Genomic DNA, 20,160 nt, shown 5'->3' on the forward strand with positions numbered 1-20,160 from the left:
TTATGTATGTCAAAGGTAGATTTTAAGTGAATATGGTCGAGGAATTCATCACTTGTTGAGATAACCGCAAATGCCTCATTTTGCTTTAAGGCGAGTGTGATGGCAGGAACCGTATTTTTCCAATTTTATCTAAAAAAATCTTACACAAGTTTTTTTTAAATATTAAAAAAATTCATTGTTTTTTGCACAAATATTTCCATTTGATTTGAAGTTTATTATAATGACTATTTTCCAAAGCAAATGACCATAATTGAATTGAGCAATGAAACAATATTGCTTTAAAACTAAAACTTACAAACAAGTTCTGTAGAGACAGATCAGAAAATTTGAAACCAACAAACTGGTTGATGGTTATGTTAGCAAGTTGTGTAACTGTAAGTAAATTCCAGTAAAAGATTTAATTCAAAACTTTTGGATTTTAACGACTGGATGACTGAGAATCTTCACTATTTTAAAGTGGTAGTATTCATCAGCTCTGTTACCTGCATACTGGTGGGCCTACATACAGAATGTGTATGCTCTAATTTTAATATCACAATTTAAGTTTGATCCCATGCATAATGGATGCATTTTCACATCATTCATTCCATTGTACTACACAATAAGTAGTCTCTACAATATAAAAATATTTATTTTATGGGGCAGGTCCTAAATACCCTCAAATGAGGCATGACTACTGTCTACTTTAAGCATTATCACCATTTGTTACGAACCCAAGAGACACAGAGTAGGTGACAAGTGCATTATCTGTAGGACAGAGGCATCGTCTACATGACAATGACACCAACCAGGTCATTAATCTAGGAAATCTGTACAGTTTAGCACAGATAATTTATCAATATTTCCATATAATTTAGATTCTGTGCTGAATTAAACTACAGGTGAATTTATGATGAAGATCAAAACAAAGTTTACATTTTCTTTTCTAAAAGAGTTTTGTGGAAATGGTCAAGTTAATTTCTTTAGAATGTCCCCAACATTTAAAAAAAAAAAAAAAAGAAGAAAACTTTTTTACAACATGTTTATTTATTAGGATAGGATGACAATATAGAAAATCGCTACATATTCAATTCCAGCGCCTTTCTGTCTATGTCACCAATTTATGTGACTCCGATGATTCGAACATGACTGAGGTCGGTCATTTTGACCATCCTGTACGCAATGCACTTGTACAGTACGCTGTGTTATGAACATCGCGTGCCACACACGTTCGACTAATATTTTGATCGTATGAATAAAATTATAGGATAAGTCATCTTATTTAAATTTCTAAAGCCTCGATGTTTGCAGGATATGTTACTTTACAGACAATATAATCGTGTAAACATCAGAAATTTGAAAAAAAATGAGGGCATCCTCCTCAGCAAATGTTACAATATTGCTTTTAAAATGGTACAAAAATAAAATAATTCATGTTTAAATAGATATCCAGCACACATACATATACATTGTATACAGGGGTATCAATTAGTTTTTAAAAAGAAAAATAGAGTACAAATCAATTTGGCAAACCGAACCTGCTCCAGCAAAAAAAATTGCGCATAAAAATCTGGTTGGTTTCACTGAGTGAAACAATGTTTCATTATGCATTGTGGGAGATGCGTCACCCTGGCAACAACCCACTGTCAGTCAATCTCCTAGGATTTGTTGTGATATCACTAAACCATCCTCACACTGCCTGGCACATAGTACAATGAAATGCAAATTATTTCTTTTTCAAAGCTTGTGTTAAGGTTTTTTGGTAAGATTTAGAATCGATTATGATAATCAGTTTATGAAATTGAAATTCATTTTATAATTATGAATAGATATGCAATTACGTAAAGTAAGTTGAAAACAGGCAATGTACTTGTTTTTAACCTAATTTCCAAAACTTGCAATGAGAGGGCATTCTTCTCAAACATTACACATTATTTGCTGGTGTTCAGATTTATGTACAGTACGGTAAGGTACCATTTTTATATTAAAAACAAGCAAAACCACTAGTACTGTGCATGCAATTTAGTGTTGTAGGTCTCGAGACCGGCCTCGGTCTCGAGACCAGCTAAGCCTGGTCTCGGTCTCGGACCTGCTGGTCTCATTCTTGGTCTCGGCCCTCCTGGTCTCAAGGTCTCGATCCGAGACCAGGTTCGAGACCAGCAAAATAGCACTATTTTCTGGTTACCTGGCAGTAATTCTGCACAGGCAGTTTTCATCAATTTGAATCATTAAAGATTTTAGTAAATCCTCAATTACGGTAATAACATTTTCAATCTTACATCAGAACTCAGCCTACTCATTTATTTTCCATTAGGTCCAATTAGTAAGTGTTCAAAACATTGTATAAATTCATAAAACAAACTCTATCTCAATCTCCAGAATCCAGCTCTGTTAAAATCTACTTATAACATGTAAAACAATTTCATTGGTGCATTTGCCCAAATAATCTTTTTTATACGTGCCAAAATGTGGCAACATAAAAGGACTCACAGGTTACCAGACATAATTAAAATGTACATGTACACCGGTTTTCGAAGTTTTCATACAATAATATTTCCGATTTTGTTGTACATAGTGGGCCTGCTGTTATTTTAACGTTTAACATTAATGTTTGACAATATTTTTATAATATTTTTGATAATTATTATTTTAAAATCTTTCCTAAAGTCCACATCAGGCCAAAGTTATTTTAAAAAGCGTTATACAACTTTTTGGGAAAATGTTCTTTAACGTTTCAAACACCTTGTGTTAGCTGCGAGATTGTCTCGAAATATTATATGAACGACTAGTGCATTGCATTTATCATTTCTTTAAAAGGGACATTTTTGGGCGGGAGGATTTTTTTTCAAATTCCATACTTAGACAGCCCGGTTTCGGTCTCGCACCTGCCGGTCTCGGTCTTGGTCTCGGACTGCCTTGTCTCGGTCTTTGTCTCGGATAGGCTGGTCTCGACTACAACAAAGCCGTGCATGCGTCCCATGTGATGGGATAATGCAATCACCATAGTTCATAATATGCGATTAGATCAAGCAAAATGAATCTGATGTTTGGACTAATGATTGATTTTATGATTTCATATTTTATTGTTCTGATGAGCAAGCAACACTAAAATTAAAATGGCCATATCCCTAGAATGCAAGTAAAATTATGATAAGGTTTTCAGCAAAATAGAGCTCTGCAAATGGCAAATGTAATGAAAGTGAAAACAGAATTTTGATTTTGATTGACATCCGACTACTTGTCTTGATCGCATCACGTATACATGCATTGCAGAGTTTCATTCTACCGGTCGGCAATGCATGCACCGCGGGTGGTCCTAGGATTGAAACCTGAGGTTCCAAGTAACTTTTTTTGTTCATCTTCTCTCCTTTTTTGCTCCTTCTACCACTGTGTGACGCAATCACTCCAAGTCATATTATACACAAACAGTGTCATTGCCTGGGCCAGTAACACACACATAGACACCGGTCAGCGATGGACTGCTTTGTACGCAAGGCGTCCAGGGGTTGAAACCCAGGGGTACCAAGCAATTTTTTTGTTCATCTTCTATCTTTTTTCATTACTTCTTTCCTTCTGATAGCCATAAACCACTTGCAGTGTTAGGGTTAATATTGTACATCGTAAGTTGGACATACAAGCCCAAAGGTACTCTTTCTAATATATAACATCTTTACACTATACCAAAATCATCAAGACGTATTTCAACAAAACAATTTGTGTTAAGGCAACGAAAAAAAAACCCTGTTCTACGTGCGGACAGACCTTTCAGACAGACGCTAAAATTACCCAAGGACAACATTTCTGACACATCATAACATATTGGGGTGATTGTGCAAAAAGTTTTTGTGCAAACATATTTTCTAAACATTTGCAGCCAAAATCAATAAATTTTTGCCCCAAAATGGCCGATTTACCAAAATTTACAAAAATGCAAATTCTGGGTCGTCCGGCCCATAGAACAGGGTTGATTTTTTTTGTCGCCTAAGCCGTAAGTCACCAAAAGTCATGCATTTATTTAGTGGTGTGCTCCTAGTTTACCTAAATGACTAACAACAGCTTGTCACCCATTTTAAAGAGCTCCCAACAATAGATACCTCCACATTCAGGAAGGTTGACTGCAAAGTACTACGCTTACAGTTTTGCACACAAAGCCACACTGAGTTTTTTATTCTTGCAAAATCCAGGTTTGTGTGAAGCGATGTTGTTAAGTCTACCCAATACCGTATTCTCTTCAAGCCCTCTCTAACAAACACCCCCACACTATTTTTTCAACCAAACTGTTTCATAAATACACCCCCCCCTTTGGATATGCATATAATTACTTAGAAAGAATATGGTAGATATTTTTGCGTTGATCAAAAGATTCACTGCTAAATTAGAACGCTGGCTCAGGGCAATCTTTTTCGAGATCCGGGAATAGGATAGGGGGTATACCCCCAACATTTTTGGCTTTTTTACTCTTTTTATTATGAATAAATCATTTGCTATAACCCTGTACTGTACATACTTGGTCAAATTCTTCCTGTCAACACCCATCTGTCAGCGTATTTGTGATTCGATCAAGTCAAATGAGGACAACATCACGTCACCTAACTTTGTTTTTTAGTTATGGGGTGATTTCCCATTGAAATTCTTACATTCTGAACACGTTCACTTATGTTTTCAATAACATGGCATTAAATTATGATGATGACATGATTTACAACAAATTAAAGCCGATTGATCATTTTTATTATGATGCAGAAATCAGAAAATTTGACTTTTGTCCTCATTTTGCGTGATCGGGTCACATTTCAAAATCACTTACCACCACCATGAATGTAGAAACCCAGGCGGTTCTCCTAATGTTATATTCTTCTCCCACCTAATCTGTTGTTTGAAATACAGAAGATCATACAATTAAAAAAGTGCAACATTTGCGAAAATTATTATAATTACACAAATAAATATTTAAGAAGGCCAGAGCATGCGGTACCTCCAATGAACTGGGGTGGATCAAATCTGGTGGCAGAGGTGGGATTTAGGGTATCGGTACTGTATCTTTGCACTGGTTCAGTGTTGGATATATGAGCAAACCACTCCTGGCAATTGCACTCCAGTCACCCTAAGACTCAGTAACCACTTTTGAGAAAATTATTATATTTATTACACAAATAAATATTTGAGAAGGCCAGAGCATGCGGTACCTCCAATGAACTGGGGTGGATCAAATCTGGTGGCAGAGGTGGGATTTAGGGTACCGGTACGGTATCTTTGCACTGGTTCAGTGTTGGATATATGAGCAAACCACTCCTGGCAATTGCACTCCAGTCACCCTAAGACTCAGTAACCACTTTTGAGAAAATTATTATATTACACAAATAAATATTTGAGAAGGCCAGAGCATGCGGTACCTCCAATGAACTGGGGTGGATCAAATCTGGTGGCAGAGGTGGGATTTAGGGTACCGGTATGTTATCTTTGCACTGGTTCAGTGTTGGATATGAGCAAACCACCCCTGGCAATTGCACTCCAGTCATCCCAAGACTCAGTAACCACTTTGCTCTCATGCACACAGAGACCATCGCCATCAGAGGAAATGAGCTAACTGTATCTCGGCTTCTGTCACAAAGTTGATTTAGAATGCAACAAATTTCTTCAGAACTGGTGGGGAAAACAGATCACCGTAGCTGAAATGTGTTGTCCAAGTGGGACTGGGATGGGCAAGCAGTGTCTTTAAAGAGTAGGCCTTGTCTTTTGAGGCGAGTGAGAGTGATCACTCGCCTAAAATGAAGCTGAGGAGAGCTTTTTATCACTCGCCTACATTTGGTGTAATAATAATACAAGTGATTAAAATCATTCGCCTACAGCTCACCTGTTTTGAGGAGAGTGATTTGTCACTCGCCAGCAATTTTCAAAAGACAAGGCCTGAAGGAGTGAGAGTCTCTATGCTGCATTTGCTAAAGCGATTTATAATAGCACCTAGATTGATTAGTAACTCACTACCTCATACACTGGTCCAAACAGCTCTTCTAAAGTAAAAATTGTAATTCTTCATTGCACCCACCTCTAGCGAAGCCCACATTCTGCCCGACCACGGACTAAGAGCATTTCCCCAACTTAAAGTGTGTGTGTGTGTGTGGGGGAGGCATGTAAATTTCTAACAACTATGTGCATTTCCCCTTTTCCAAAAAAGCAGGGTAGCCGTTTCCCCCTTGCATATATACTACGGTACTGCCTTTTTAATTTGGGATAAAATTTTCATAAGCAAAAATATTGCTCTGCTGGAAAATCTGCCCTACCCTGGCACTGATCACTATTTATTTTCCTGGGCAGAAATAGTGCTCACTCACCCACCGGGAAATTTTCATCTCTGTCCCACCTGACAATGGAGCTTGATACGCATGTCCTCTGGGACAAGGAACTCTGTGCATGCAGCATGCACAACATGCAAAGAATTTAGAAAACATGCTCAACATACATTCACAAACAGATATGATACATCAATGGACAAAATATAGTGTGAATCAAGAAAGAATTGCTTGACCTATAGCACGTCATGGGAGAAAAACAATACTTTATTTTGTGATCATTGATCAATGCATCGAACAGTAAGGCATCACAATGTTGTACCAACTATCTCTCAATGTGGCTTCTCTAAATTGGTGGCATGAGTGGGATGTGTGATATATTCAATACAGCATGGAAGCCATATTTGGGACTTAAATGGCATGTGGGAATGGGACAGGCTCAAAGTGGAATAAAAAATTTCTCATTCAAAACTGCCTATTAAGTTGGTGTCATCGGTGGGATTTTTACAAATTTGATAAAAATTATACAAAATAAAAACTACACATTTGCAATTTTGCATGCAATCCTGCTGCTACATGTACCTTGAACAACAGCATCAACATATAACTTGGAAGATTCTTAAATGAAAAATGTACACAATTTTTATATTTCAGCTTGGAATCCAAATTAAATATATGTAGTATCTAACAAAAAGACCTAGATCCTTTGTGATTAAAAGTTGTAACAAAATTGTCAAGGCCAGGATTCCAGTCAATGACAGACTACAAAGGAATTATGCCAAGGATATGTGTAGTAGAGACTAAAGCCTACAATGCATTATGTAATGCATGATGTGCATAACATTTATCTATGGCCGGCCCAGATGACAGTGCATTGATCATTGATTGAATACACATTTTTAACTTGAATAGTGTTTTCAAAATATGAAACAAATTTAGTGATGTTCAACATATGGGACCTACGGAATCCCACTGTTGTTCAACAGAGCTGATCATACAGCAACACCCCCACTATTGTTTGGCTATCAACTTGTCTATTGTTGTTTCAATGCTGCACACAATACAAAACACACGGTACACACGCAAATCAATACAAAAATGCAGGCACTGGTCAGTTAGGTTTTCTTACATTTGGGGGGCTTACCTCTGACAAAAATGTCTGTGCGCTTTTCTGTGCTCCGACATGGAGTAAATATTCGTATACATATAGGGCTAATCTGTAAGAGAAAAGAGAAATATATTTGGTGAATATTTTGGCCTACAACGACATTGTATACAACAATTACACGGGCAAACGACGGTGTACCATAGAGGGTGCTACACCGTACAAAACACGCAGTCGTACATACGCACATACACACAACCAAGATGGGGGCATCACACAAACGAAAATTCGTATTACGCTTAATCTGGGTCCGTTTCTGCCGAATTTGGTATCAAACCATATAGAAACGAACCTACACATTTCAAATATTTGGTTAGTTTAGTGATTAAAATATAGAAACTTACTTTTCCCTCGCTTGACTGTCGCTTGGTACCGTCGACCCCTTTCCTTTTGGGAACATGCTGGGTAGCTGAACTGTCACGCACCTGTCAACTCATCAAGGCCGAGTCTGACCCCGTTGTCATAGTTACAATTCCATGACCCGCTCAATAACGTATGCTGATTGGTTATTTAATTTAGGAACATGGGGAGTGTAGAAACCGTAGCTGTCTTGCCAGGTCATCCCGCCATTTTGGTATTCTACAGCAATAAAGTATTTTCCCTGACTTGAACAAAGAAATTTTACACTGAGTTCCTATAAACGAGACGATTCCACCAAGAATTTTGCAAAATGCCTTCCCAATAAAATTTCGAGTTTACACATTTTTCTATACACCTTATGGTAGAAAAATAAAGCAGATAATAATGATAGAGTCTTTGTTTGATCAGGGAGTGGTACCATGTACAAGCACAGCCTTTATCTGCAGCTATGTTCTTCTATTTTCTGTAAAGATTTATAAAACGAACAGGAAACATCTCAGACTGAAATAATCATTCTTGTGAATTTATAATATGATGTTCAAACATGATGCGAAATATGAACTTCAAATTCAAAAGGATAAGCTTAAATGTATAATTTTTACACTTGCAATTTTTCATCTTTTGCCTGCAAGTTCTCTCTGCCCAAGTAAATTGGGGGTATATGAAACAGACACAAAACAAACCAAGAGGCGGAGAAATTGATTCCACTCTGGGCTGTTCTATTTACTTCACAAACTCCCTATGCGGGTATTTCCCAAAAAAAGCAAAAAAACATGGCGACAGGTTGTGCGAGTTTCGATGAATTTTGCCGAAATGTTGATGCCTTTTTAAAGCTATCTGACCAATCAAAAGACGGCTGGCAGAGATCAACATTTGAGGTTTGTAACAACTCCCCCCCTGCCCTAAACTCTCGCCTAATTGTTGCTTTAAAATATAGACACAATCTTGAATGTTACATTTCTTGGCTTGTTTGAAGTAGACAATGCAAGCATTTGCAATGTTATGAATGAGTGGCCGTGCAGTACACAGACACATTCACACGGTGCGGTGCGGCGAGATACGATACCGAAGTGTGGATTCTGGACGAGGGATCGTCTTCAAAATTTGAACCAATCAGAATCGTGGATGAGGCGAAATCAATGCGGACTTCAGAGAAACTTTTTCAAAGATGCTACTTAGAAAGTTGGTCGTGTGTGCTATCATTTTTGCTTATAAAAGTTCTTGAAACATTGTTGATTACATTTTATAATTTCTTCTTGAAACATTGTTGATTACATTTTATAATTTTTATTTATATGTAGTGTGTGTAATTTTTATTATTTTGTTTCATTCAAGGGGGGATACTGAATATGTGATTATTTTTGGGGTTATGTTAATGTGTACAGTGTGTCCCTACAAGTAGGCTTATATCTCCATTTTCACCCAGCACCCTCCGACATTAACAAGGCTGAGAAAAAAATAAAACATTTTTCTCGTCCTCTCCCACTTCTTTTTTTGAGGCAACTTCAAATTTATTTTTATTTTTTAAATTCAGTTTATATCACTTTTGAAGAAAGATGTTTAGGAAGATGAGATGCTTTTTATAGCCTTGCTACAGGGGCGTAACTAGGGTTGGTAGCGCCCGAAAAAATTGGTGCCCCTACCCCCCCACCCGAGAATATCTTAGGTGTGGGAATGGCATCAGCGTTATGATATTAAAATAAATTGCAATCATGCAGTTTGTCATTTTTTTAAAGTGAGGCCGATTTGGCACCCCCTAGTGGTAGCGCCCGGGGCACGTTGCCCCCCTCCCCTTGCCCCATAGTTACGCCGTGCTGCCTTGCTATATAAATAGAAACATTTCTGGAAGGTTCTGTGATCATTAGAGGGGGCTTACCTCACAAGAACAATAAAACATTAACACCTGTATTTTGATAGAAAATAAAATATAAAAAGCCCTCATCCTTTTGGGGGGGTAATGGTAAACCCGGACATTTTTATTTTACTCGGCATAATGAATGGTTTTTATTATTACCGTATTATTCTTTTAAATCTAGTTTGTTTTACTCCATGTAAAATTCAGTGGTACGGTACATACATGACTTTGTTATGAATGTAAAAATATTAAAACATTTGTGTTTCTCTTTTTCTTTTTCCAATATTTATTATTATTATCATCATCATTATAATTTATATTGTCATTTTCCATAATTTTTCAAACATTTTAACACTAATTCTCTATATTTCTAATAAAAGGCGAAATCACTGACAACTTACAGTCATGCTCGTAATGTGCCTTAAATTAGCCCCACCCCCAGTGGCAAATGGGGGACCCCCCATTTTTTGTCAGTCTGGGGAAATGCACTCAATTTAGGGGGAAATTGGGGAATTAGCTATTAATATGGCAAGCGAAGCGAGCTGAACATTTTTGAATCAATACCCGTACGTGGCCCCCTCACTTGTAAAAACCTTCAGACGCCACTGCCCACCCACCAAAAAAAAATTGTTTACCTATCCTCACCTTAATGACCCTAATAATCGTAACAATCTGGAAAGAAGGTTTTACTTTTTAAAGCCATAATGTGTGATTTGCTGATTTTGCTCCACAGCGACACGTTCAATTTTTCTTGAATTTCTACTACCCGGTATAATACTTGATCGCTTTTGAAGAAAAAATCACATGCATGCTTTGTGTTTACTTTTTTTCCATTCTGGAGACCCCATCTGAAGTTCCCAGAGCCATATTAGGCTAAATTTTCCTCTAAATACACTCAATTTTGCTTCCAGAAATTTCAGCTTTAAACACTTATTTCTGAAAAATGTTTGGAAATTTTCACCAAAAGGGCACTGAACAAAGCCCATTTTTAACTCTGGAAACCCCATTTTATGTCCCCAAACTCCGGTCCCAAGCCCGCTCTTTGGAAATCTGGGCGGCACGGCACTTAAAACTTATCAAAAAAGAATTTAGTAATCCCTCCCCCACAGGTTTACTTCCATTTTCAGAGCTTTGTCATGTTTGTCGGTAAAAATAGCAAAATTGGGCCAAAAATGACAACATTTATCAGGGTATGAGAGTTCCTCTTTTCAGCTGATTTCCTCATTTTTTATTACCAAAATGTATGTATTTTGTTTTATTTTCAGCCCATATTTGGCATTTTTACCCTGATTGTACACTGTTTTTTCAGCTTTTTTTAGTAATTTTCCTCTTTTCTTGTCTGAGGCCTCTCATATATTTGTGTCTGTGGGAAAGCCTGTAGTGTCAAACAGCTATGGGCTGAGGTAATTGTGGGGTAATAATGGGTAATTTCGTGGAAAGGTGGGGGGCACATTCCCCTCCCCCAGATTGACGTCTACGACTGGGATTTTTTTTTGTCATGTTTGTCGGTAAAAATAGCAAAATTGGGCCAAAAATGACAACATTTATCAGGGTATGAGAGTTCCTCTTTTCAGCTGATTTCCTCGTTTTTTATTGCCAAAATGTATGTATTTTGTTTTATTTTCAGCCCATATTTGGCATTTTTACCCTGATTGTACACTGTTTTTTCAGCTTTTTTTAGTAATTTTCCTCTTTTCTTGTCTGAGGCCTCTCACACCCCTGATTTATAAACATGCCTCAAATCATATAAACTTTCTGTGAAATTTATCTAAAATAGAGGTCGAGGATCCAAAAATCAATTGTAGAGGGGGTAAAGTTCTGCTTTTGGAAGATTCCTCTTGTAAAGGTCTGTCTTTGGAAAATCCACACCTCCACAAAAATCTTGGCTACTGGCCTGGGGATGAGTGTGCTTTTTCCCCAGCCCCTAGGAACAGCCTGTTGAGGCAGTCAAAACATTTTGAGGACTGCTCATTACCTTGTAGTATAACATGTGGTCCTATGACAGTCCCGGTGGGGTCACTCAACTTGCAATAGTGACCGCACGATCGTTACCAAAATCGCGGAAAAAGGGTCTTTTTAGGGCTTGTCCATGGACAAAATTGTCTGTGAAATTGGAAAAATAGGGGTGTTTTATCGCACAAATATCCGCGAAAATGGAAAAAAAGGGGTTCTTATTATTTTCTCCCGATCCCGTGGATAGCTGGCCCCCAGGAGCTGGCCAGATAAATACCGGTAAATCACAGGAATAAATTTATGCAGTTATTGTATTTCAACAACCACCACTATGTATCTCTGATTTATATGCAAGGGGTACTACTTGAATTCTGTGATGCCCTGTTGATTACTAAAAAAACATTCATAAAAGCCTTCTCCTTGAAATGTTGAAATAGAGTCAAAATTGCAAATGTGTCCTCGGAATCTAAAAAATAGGGGTGTTTCAGAGTACCATTTTGTCCTTGTTTTGAAGTAAAAAAGGGGGTAAAATTTCATGATTTGTCCTTGAAATTGACTGCAAAAGGGGGTAATTTGTACTTGTGGTAACAGTCCTATGCGTCCCCCTGCCAGGGAGTGACCCCACCGGGATGACAGTAGTTTTGTTATATCATCCCAATCATAATCTCTTTAATACACATACATGTAAATGCGGTAAAGAGCAGTGGCAGCGCAATTTTTTTTTTCAGGGGAGGGGGGCATTGAGGGGGAAAAGTGAATTTCAGGTGGAAAAATCAACAAATTTTGCGCAAAATTGCAGCAAAAAGTGGACATTTTTGTAATTGTGGGTTTTTACTGGGGGCAATAGTTCTGACTGGGGGGCATTTGCCCCCTCATGCCCCCACTGGTAAAGAGGCTTCAGGGCAAATGGATCTATTGTGAAGGAAAAAAAAATTGAAAATAAATTTGGATTTGGGGATTTTTAGTGTACGATGCCAACTTATACAGGCTTCTACGTACACTTTGCAGGGTGATCTGAGGAAAAAATTTATTTAAAAGAAAGGATTTTGAAAGGTTCTTGAATAAAATATGAACATGATTGAAATTAAACCCATGCTTTATTGGTTGTCTTTTAATTCTGTTGTCAAGTATGTGAAGTTGACTTTGTGTGAAAAGGGAGAGTCTGGGGCGGGGGTGTCACTCAACTTTGGAAGTGACGGTATGTGCCTGTCAATAGGCCCCTTTTTTGAAGTCGCATATACCCAATAACCCCCCTTTTTTTAAAAGTCATACCCCATGCTACCCTTTGACCATTCTTTTAGGCGCGGCTACCCAATGACCCCTTTTTTTCTATAATTGTATAATCAAATTGCCACAAAATAATACGGAAACTTTCAAATTCTCTTATTTCAGCAAATTTGTATGGGAAGTGGAACAAGAAATAGAAGTTTGCTCCATTTTTTTTTTAATTTTCTACCTGATGACCTCTTTTTTTGAAATTTTACCCCAATGACCCCATTTTTTAAAAATATTATGAAATACCCAATGACCCCCTTTATCATTTTGCTTATACCCAATGACCCCCTTTTTTAAACAATGTTTTGTACTGATAGGTCCCTACTTCGCGACGCCGATAGGCACATACCCGTCACTACTTAGGTTGAGTGCCTCCCCCACCCCGCAGGAAAGAGTATGTAAGGTGACAGTGCTTTTAGTCCCCCCATTGAGAAGGGATTGGCAAATTATGTGTTTGTTCTTGTTAGAGAGGCATTCCTATGCTCATTGCTCACCTCTTATTATATGACCCATTCTTATCCTCAAAAATATGACCCATTCATATAATGCTTCTGAATTTTGGAATTTTGCAATAGTGCTAGCAATCAAAACAACCAAAAAGTAACCATACTGAGAGAACATAATTTGTACTACCCAAAAGAATATATTTGTGTCTGTGGGAAAGCCTGTAGTGTCAAACAGCTATGGGCTGAGGTAATTGTGGGGTAATAATGGGTAATTTTGTGGAAAGGTGGGGGACACATTCCCCTCCCCCAGATTGACGTCTACGACTGGGATTTTTTTTTGTAATTATGTTCTCAAATTTATTGGGGAATGAGCCCAATTTTGTGAATCTAGAGTTAAAATTTTCCCTGAACAAACGCAGAAATGTTGAGAAAAAAGGTCAAATTTGGCTTTAGGTACACTGAGAATCACACTGCAAAAACAGTGTCTTAAACACTATTCTAGACAACACCTTGTCCTCGATTTGTAAACATGTTTAAATGCTTAACATGTTTAGGAATTTGATATGCCTTGTGTTTAGATATTAAACACTTGATGTTTTGAAGTTTGACATTGGTGTTTAGATTTTACACATGTTTACAAATGGCGGACAGAAAATGACCAATCTCTAGACACAGTTTTTGCAGTGCTGTGTAGGCATACACAAAGCCAAATTTGACAATTTTTCTCAACATTTCTGTTTATTCAGGGAAACTTTTTAGGTCCCATTTTTAGGTCCCATTATAAATATGGGTCCCACTTGCACTCTTTGAGACATATCCTTACCCAAACCAAACTTGTATAGATAGCCTGAAAGGAGGATAGATTTATTGCAGAACTTTACAAAACAGGGAGATTGAAAGAATTCAGATGATGGTGTCACAAAGTGGAAGGGGATACTTAGTATAAAGAACCTCATACCTGCAAAATCTGAACAATCAAGATTTTTGAAATCTCCCAAAGAATAAATTTAGGTAAAAGACAAATAGTCCAATGCATGAAATGTTGTAATATCAGAATAATAAAGTCAGTTTTTAATGTTAAAATCACATTTTTGGGTCTTTTTCAACTCCAATAACCAGGGTCCTATCTAAGGGTCGGGGATACAGATGGCCCGTATGCAGCTGGGGTCTTTGGCTCAAACATGCAAAATCAGCCTATTAGCTCCTATTTTGGGGCTTTTCTTGCTGCAGGTGCACCCTGGGGTCTAAAGTTTCTGGGTACACCCCTGTGGGACTTTCTGTTGTTTAGGAGGTATAGACTCTCATATAGACTGAGCACTACTATTTTAAAGAAAGTGGAAAATGCATGCAACATTTTTTTTAAGATGGGTAAATCCACTTTTGATTTGGGTATCAGTAAGTAACATGAAAACTGCAAGTAAATCAATTGATTAGTGCATAGTGCCACTTGGGTATATATAAAAACTATATATAATATAAGAATATCAAAATAAATTAATTAAATATCCAAAAAGTGAATTGAAATGAAGGATTTTGAAAATGTCACTTTATACATCTAATGATAGCTAAGTTTAACACAGAATATGCAGGTCTGACTGAACCACTTCTACAGACTTAACATGGCAACGTAAGGGCCCCTGGGTTTATACAAAGACCTGGTGCCTCAGACGCTACCAGCTAGGATGCACAAAATATATCTATTTTCACATCAAAATATTTCAAACAAGACCTGATAAATGGCTCAAATTTACATTTTATAGATAAATTTAAAAATATATTTTTATATTTCCAATAATAACAGACAAAAAGGGCAGTGGCTGAGCTAAGTTTAAACATTTGGTTCAAAAGAAGTATTATGTGAAATTTTAAAGGATCAAAATAAAAAGTCAGTTGCCCGGTCACAGCCGACACAGGCTGAAAAATGCTCCAGAACTCTGCTAGTGTACAACAACAACAATTCTCATCATATGTGTGTTGTATAAGCTACATCTCTTACACCGGTGATCATTAAGCATAATGAATGCAAAGATGGGACTGATCAAATGAAAATCTGTGTGATTTTATTTTTGCCTTACTCATAAATGTAAATATTTCTAGTACATAATTTTGTTGTTAGCAACATTGTTTAGGGCAGCAATAATTTGACTTGCAATAGTAACATATATTGAGAAAGTTCCACTTTAGGACATCGTTTTTGGTGGTATGTGAACATAATAGACACTTTCCTTGTCACAAGTTTAACAAAAAAAAAAAAGGTCTTTTGGGGGAAAATGTGTAGGCCTATCTTCTTAGAATGGTCGACTGCAGATCCATCGAATAACACTTTTTCAATGGGAAATGAACTTTGCTGTTTGGATGATGTCACGATGAGGTTAGCATTTATTCCATATTGAAAAGCGTGTTCTGATGGAACTGCACTCGACCAGCCTGTCAATATGAAAGGTCAGAATTTTTGTTTCAAATGTTTCCTCCCAGCTACATACACATATCAGTAGATTTATAAATTGTACTTTGAGGACTGTTAAATATGAAAAATAACAAAAAAATTTTATAAATTTTTAATAATTTGCCATAAAATGTGTTTTATATCGCCAATTTCAAAAAATCAAAATTACTTGATATCGGAAGGACATTCCTCGATCGTATTCAGAATGCAATTCAATATGTCTGATTTGTTCTCATGTCCCACAAAAAATACTGTACAAACATTGCTATCCCAGCCCTTAACCATTCTCTGACAAATCTGTACTCTTTCAGGACTCTTCTCATCAACTAACGCCATACATGGTCAAAAAGAATGTTTTAAGACACTCAGTAACCTCCCAAAGAGAAGTAATCCCTGACACAAATACTGTGCTATCTACTGAAGATAGCACAGAGGATCAACTAGTAGAAGATGATACAGGAACTGCTGCAGCAGAAAAGGTTAAGATACTTTCATAATCATATTTTGTATAAATTTGCTTGCAATAGGTTTTGACAACATGTTTTGAAACAGCGATACATGTCATTTCAGCCATGGAATGTTAATAATTATGCTTGTTTCTGGTGGCGGTGTTACAGTTTCAAAGTTGTTATGAATGTTATAATGGATCTGCAAGAAATTTTTTGTACATAAACATTATGTAGCCAGAGGTTTCCAGTGGTGTAAAAAACCTGAACTTTTTTTGAGAAAAGTGAGGGGACAAGGCTGTGGATCACTAAATGCCTCTTTGAAGAAACTGGCAAATTATGTATAATTCAATACAAACTTGTGGCTAGCATAATAAAATGTGCTCTTTTTATTCAATTTGATTATTTTTCAACTATGCAGACTTTGACTGAATCTTCTTCAGAATTCCATCAGTATGAATACCATATTGTATACAGCAGCAGTTACAGCGTACCAGTCTTGTACTTCACAGCCTGTAAATCAGGTACATGTACAGGGTGTCCCTGAAAGAATTGTATCGTCAGAAACTGAATTTTAGGGTATTTTAATGCATAAACCAAACATAACTAAATAACTGATGTGGTTGAGGAATATATCAGCTATCACATACTTTTTTTGAAAATTGACAATTGATCGCTCCGTTTTTGAAATAAAATAATTTTACCAAACTACCTCATTTTCAATTCATTCCACAGAGTCAAATATCTATCAATGACAACAGACGCCTCATGCGCTGATGATGCGCAGTGATTAGCTCTCCAAATACAGATCATCGATTGATATTTGAAATCTGTGGAAAGGTTTGAAAATGTGGGAGTTTTGTAAAAATTCTTATATTACAAGAACGCCTTAGAACGGTGTGGTCAGTTGTTAAAATTCAAAAAGTATATATGTTGCTGATTTATTCCTCAACCACACCAGTTATTTAGTTATGGTATTAAAAAACCACACACAAGAAGTTTCCGATGATACAGTTCTTTCAGGGACACCCTGTATATACAGGGTGTTAAAAAGTGTGTCTAACAAATGCTGGAATCTTCAATACGAAACAAATGCTTTGACTAATGTCTTTTAATTTAATCTTAACAAAATCCAGAATTATAGTGTTTTTTGTCAAAACATTTTTGGTCCTACCTTTTGGGATTTACAATATATTTCATTTATTAATTTCTGGCAAATTATGCGTATGGAGAAACCTTCCATTTCAGTACCCTTCCTGGTGAAGCTGTTTGAATTTATTACTTCATGGTAGGTGGAAAGAAATCATTTATGAGTGAGGTTTCCTTTTGTTGATTCTTTACTTTCTTACTTCAGAGCATCAGACATATTGATTTGCATTCTGAATACAAGGAATGTCCTTCTGATATCAAATAATTTTGATTTTTGAAATTTTGCGATATAATACACATTTTATGGCAAATCATTAAAAATTGATATTTTTGAAATTTAACAGTCCTCGAAGTAAATTGTATAAATCTAATGATATGTACTTACAGTGTATGTAGCTGGGATGAAAAACCGTCCATCATATGAAAATTTTGACTTTTAGTATTGAAGATATAGACATGTATGTCTTCAATGTGAAAGGTCAAAATTTTCAATTAATGGTCGGGTTTTCATTCCAGCTACATATACACTTTAAGTACATATCATTAGATTTATAAAGTATACTTCAAGGACTGTTTTTATATTTTTGATATTTAAAAATATAAAAATATAAAAAAATATCAAATTTTAATTTGATTATAATTTGATTGAGTTAGCTCAATCGATAAGGTGTTAGATGTTGCGGGTTCGAACCCTGGTTGTCCCTAGTATGCTCTTGTGGAAAAATTGAGTTAGCTTGAAAATACCCTAGAGAAGGAACTTACTGCTAATTGTCTCGTTATAACCAGTACGAAACTTGGGGAGCTGATCCTGGTTGCGAAGGTTATTTGTGGAATGTCTAGGGTGTGCGCTCTTGTAGCAGCAAAGTCCCTGAATTTTTGTTTAATGGTTTGTGGAATGATGTGGGCCGTAGTGGTCAGCAACAATCTGTAAAGTGCGCTGAGGCTTGTGGATCAACGTCTAGGCGTTGTGCCTGTGCGTAGTGCACTATAAATCACTGCGCTTTTTTTCTTTTTTTTTTTAAATAATTTGCCAAAATTATTTGATATCAGAAAGACTTTCCTCGTATTCAGAATGTAATTTAATATGTCTGATGTGCTCTCAGGTCCCACAAAAAATACTGTGCAAACGTTGCTATCCGATTCCTTAAAGAATATTTTGAAACAAGGGAACAAATTTGCCAATCCACATTCTAGTGTAAGATTCAAGTTATCATGCCCCCAAATATAAAGGATTCAATAATTTTACAACTAATCCAAATGTTACAGAATCTTTCACACCAGTTGGTGTACAATAAGCTTGTAAACTGAGCATTCTAAGCCTGTGACATGAACAGTGTACATTTTCAGCTTATTCTAGAATTTCAGCTGATGACTGTGTCAGCTTGAAGGGACAACTGGTTCAATTTTACATAGAAGCCTGTAATTTAATAGTGTGATGGGTCCTCCTATCCCACCTAACTCATACTACATAAGCATGTCATTCATGTTGTTATGTTTCATGCCCACATTCTTATGCAGATGTTAGGTGAGCAAATATCAGTACCAGTGACTGTCATCATTATTACCAGGTATATTATCTCCCTCTCCTCCTCCTCCTCATCCATCACCATCTCCTCTCCTAAATATGTCTCAAGTCTTCTGGAAATTTTCTGGATTTCCAGAAAATGGGACACAAAAAAAGAGATTTTTTTTTAATGAGTTTTCAAAGAAAGCAAGATATTCAGTATAAAAAAGCAATCATTAAAACAAAATAAGGGGGTTTAACCTCTTACTTTCTAAATGTAAAAGAGTGCATTCCCACTCTTTCAAAGTCCTTCAAGAATGACCTTGGCTATGTGGGTGGGGGTGGGGGGCTTTGCGAAGGCCGAGAAGCAAGGCTCAAGTCGGCTTTCTCCTCGCTATTAATACATTTTAACCTAAGCCGATAGTCATTCTTGATGGACTATTCTTTCAAGGAGTTGAATGAAGGACAACCCGTTTTTAAGTGGAAAACACTCTAATGAAAGAAAGTACATTTTCTTTAGGCAATATTTACTCTTTTGAGAGTATACAGACTACTTTTTTCAATCCTTTTAGAGTGAAAATTTTCCACTCAAAAAGGGGTTGTCCTCCATTTCACTCTCTCACTCTTTTTTTCACTCGCACTCAGCGTACATTTAGAGAGTATGTAGCCTTTTCCCTGGACCCACGCCACACACAGACACTTGGTCACCAGATTGATAATCAGGAAATGAATCTGTTATAGTCTGTCTCGTCTCAAATTGAAAGTAATGCCATGTTGGATTCCAATCGCTTGCGCTAATTTAATCTTTGGGTGTTTTACACACACATAGAAAGGTGATTTGTTTGTACACTGGTAATGCAAAATGCACTAATTCGAATCTGCCACTGCAAAATCCAACATGACGTTACTCTCAATTTGAGACAAGACACACTATACCCGCGTGCATCCCTGCTCAGCAAAATGCTCACTTATGTTTTTGAATTACAAACATAGGCTATATTTTTGGAAAGATTTAGATGCCATCATCATCATCAGTACTCATGCATTGAAATTTGGAACCAAAGACAGCAGTTACCTAATGTTAAATAAAACCCATTTACATCTGTGGTGTAATTGGTAATCACTAGAAATATAGAATTCATTGATTCAAATCTACCTGTTCAGTTAGTAGCCATATCATTCTGTGTAGATCTTATAAGGAAAACACTGAAATCTTCTTCCCTCGTTCATGTATTACATTTGTAATGTATTATTCTGTGTTTGCAGAAACTAGGTTTTGGAATTACTTAGGT

At 36.7% G+C, this 20,160-nt stretch overlaps 2 protein-coding genes across 4 annotated transcripts in view; one reads left to right on the plus strand and one right to left on the minus strand.

Annotated features, from left to right (window-relative positions):
- LOC140146850 (single-stranded DNA-binding protein 3-like) overlaps positions 1–7,899 on the minus strand; it is a 195,232-nt gene extending 187,333 nt beyond the window's left edge. The window contains 3 exon segments of the mRNA XM_072168769.1: positions 4,787–4,848; positions 7,414–7,486; positions 7,779–7,899. Coding sequence (XP_072024870.1) covers positions 4,787–4,848; positions 7,414–7,486; positions 7,779–7,834 — 191 coding nt within the window. The 5' untranslated portion in view covers positions 7,835–7,899.
- A 664-nt stretch (positions 7,900–8,563) lies between these two features.
- LOC140146985 (ubiquitin-like-conjugating enzyme ATG10) overlaps positions 8,564–20,160 on the plus strand; it is an 81,495-nt gene continuing 69,898 nt past the window's right edge. For 2 of the 3 annotated variants that reach the window (XM_072168864.1, XM_072168802.1), the window contains exons 1-3: positions 8,564–8,672; positions 16,081–16,248; positions 16,637–16,739. In XM_072168864.1, coding sequence (XP_072024965.1) covers positions 8,568–8,672; positions 16,081–16,248; positions 16,637–16,739 — 376 coding nt within the window. In that variant the 5' untranslated portion in view covers positions 8,564–8,567. The remainder of the gene's footprint in view (positions 8,673–16,080; positions 16,249–16,636; positions 16,740–20,160) is intronic. The other variant, XM_072168933.1, reaches the window with a different exon arrangement.

This window comes from Amphiura filiformis, chromosome 1 (assembly GCF_039555335.1).
Source record: "Amphiura filiformis chromosome 1, Afil_fr2py, whole genome shotgun sequence".
NCBI classification, from domain to species: domain Eukaryota; kingdom Metazoa; phylum Echinodermata; class Ophiuroidea; order Amphilepidida; family Amphiuridae; genus Amphiura; species Amphiura filiformis.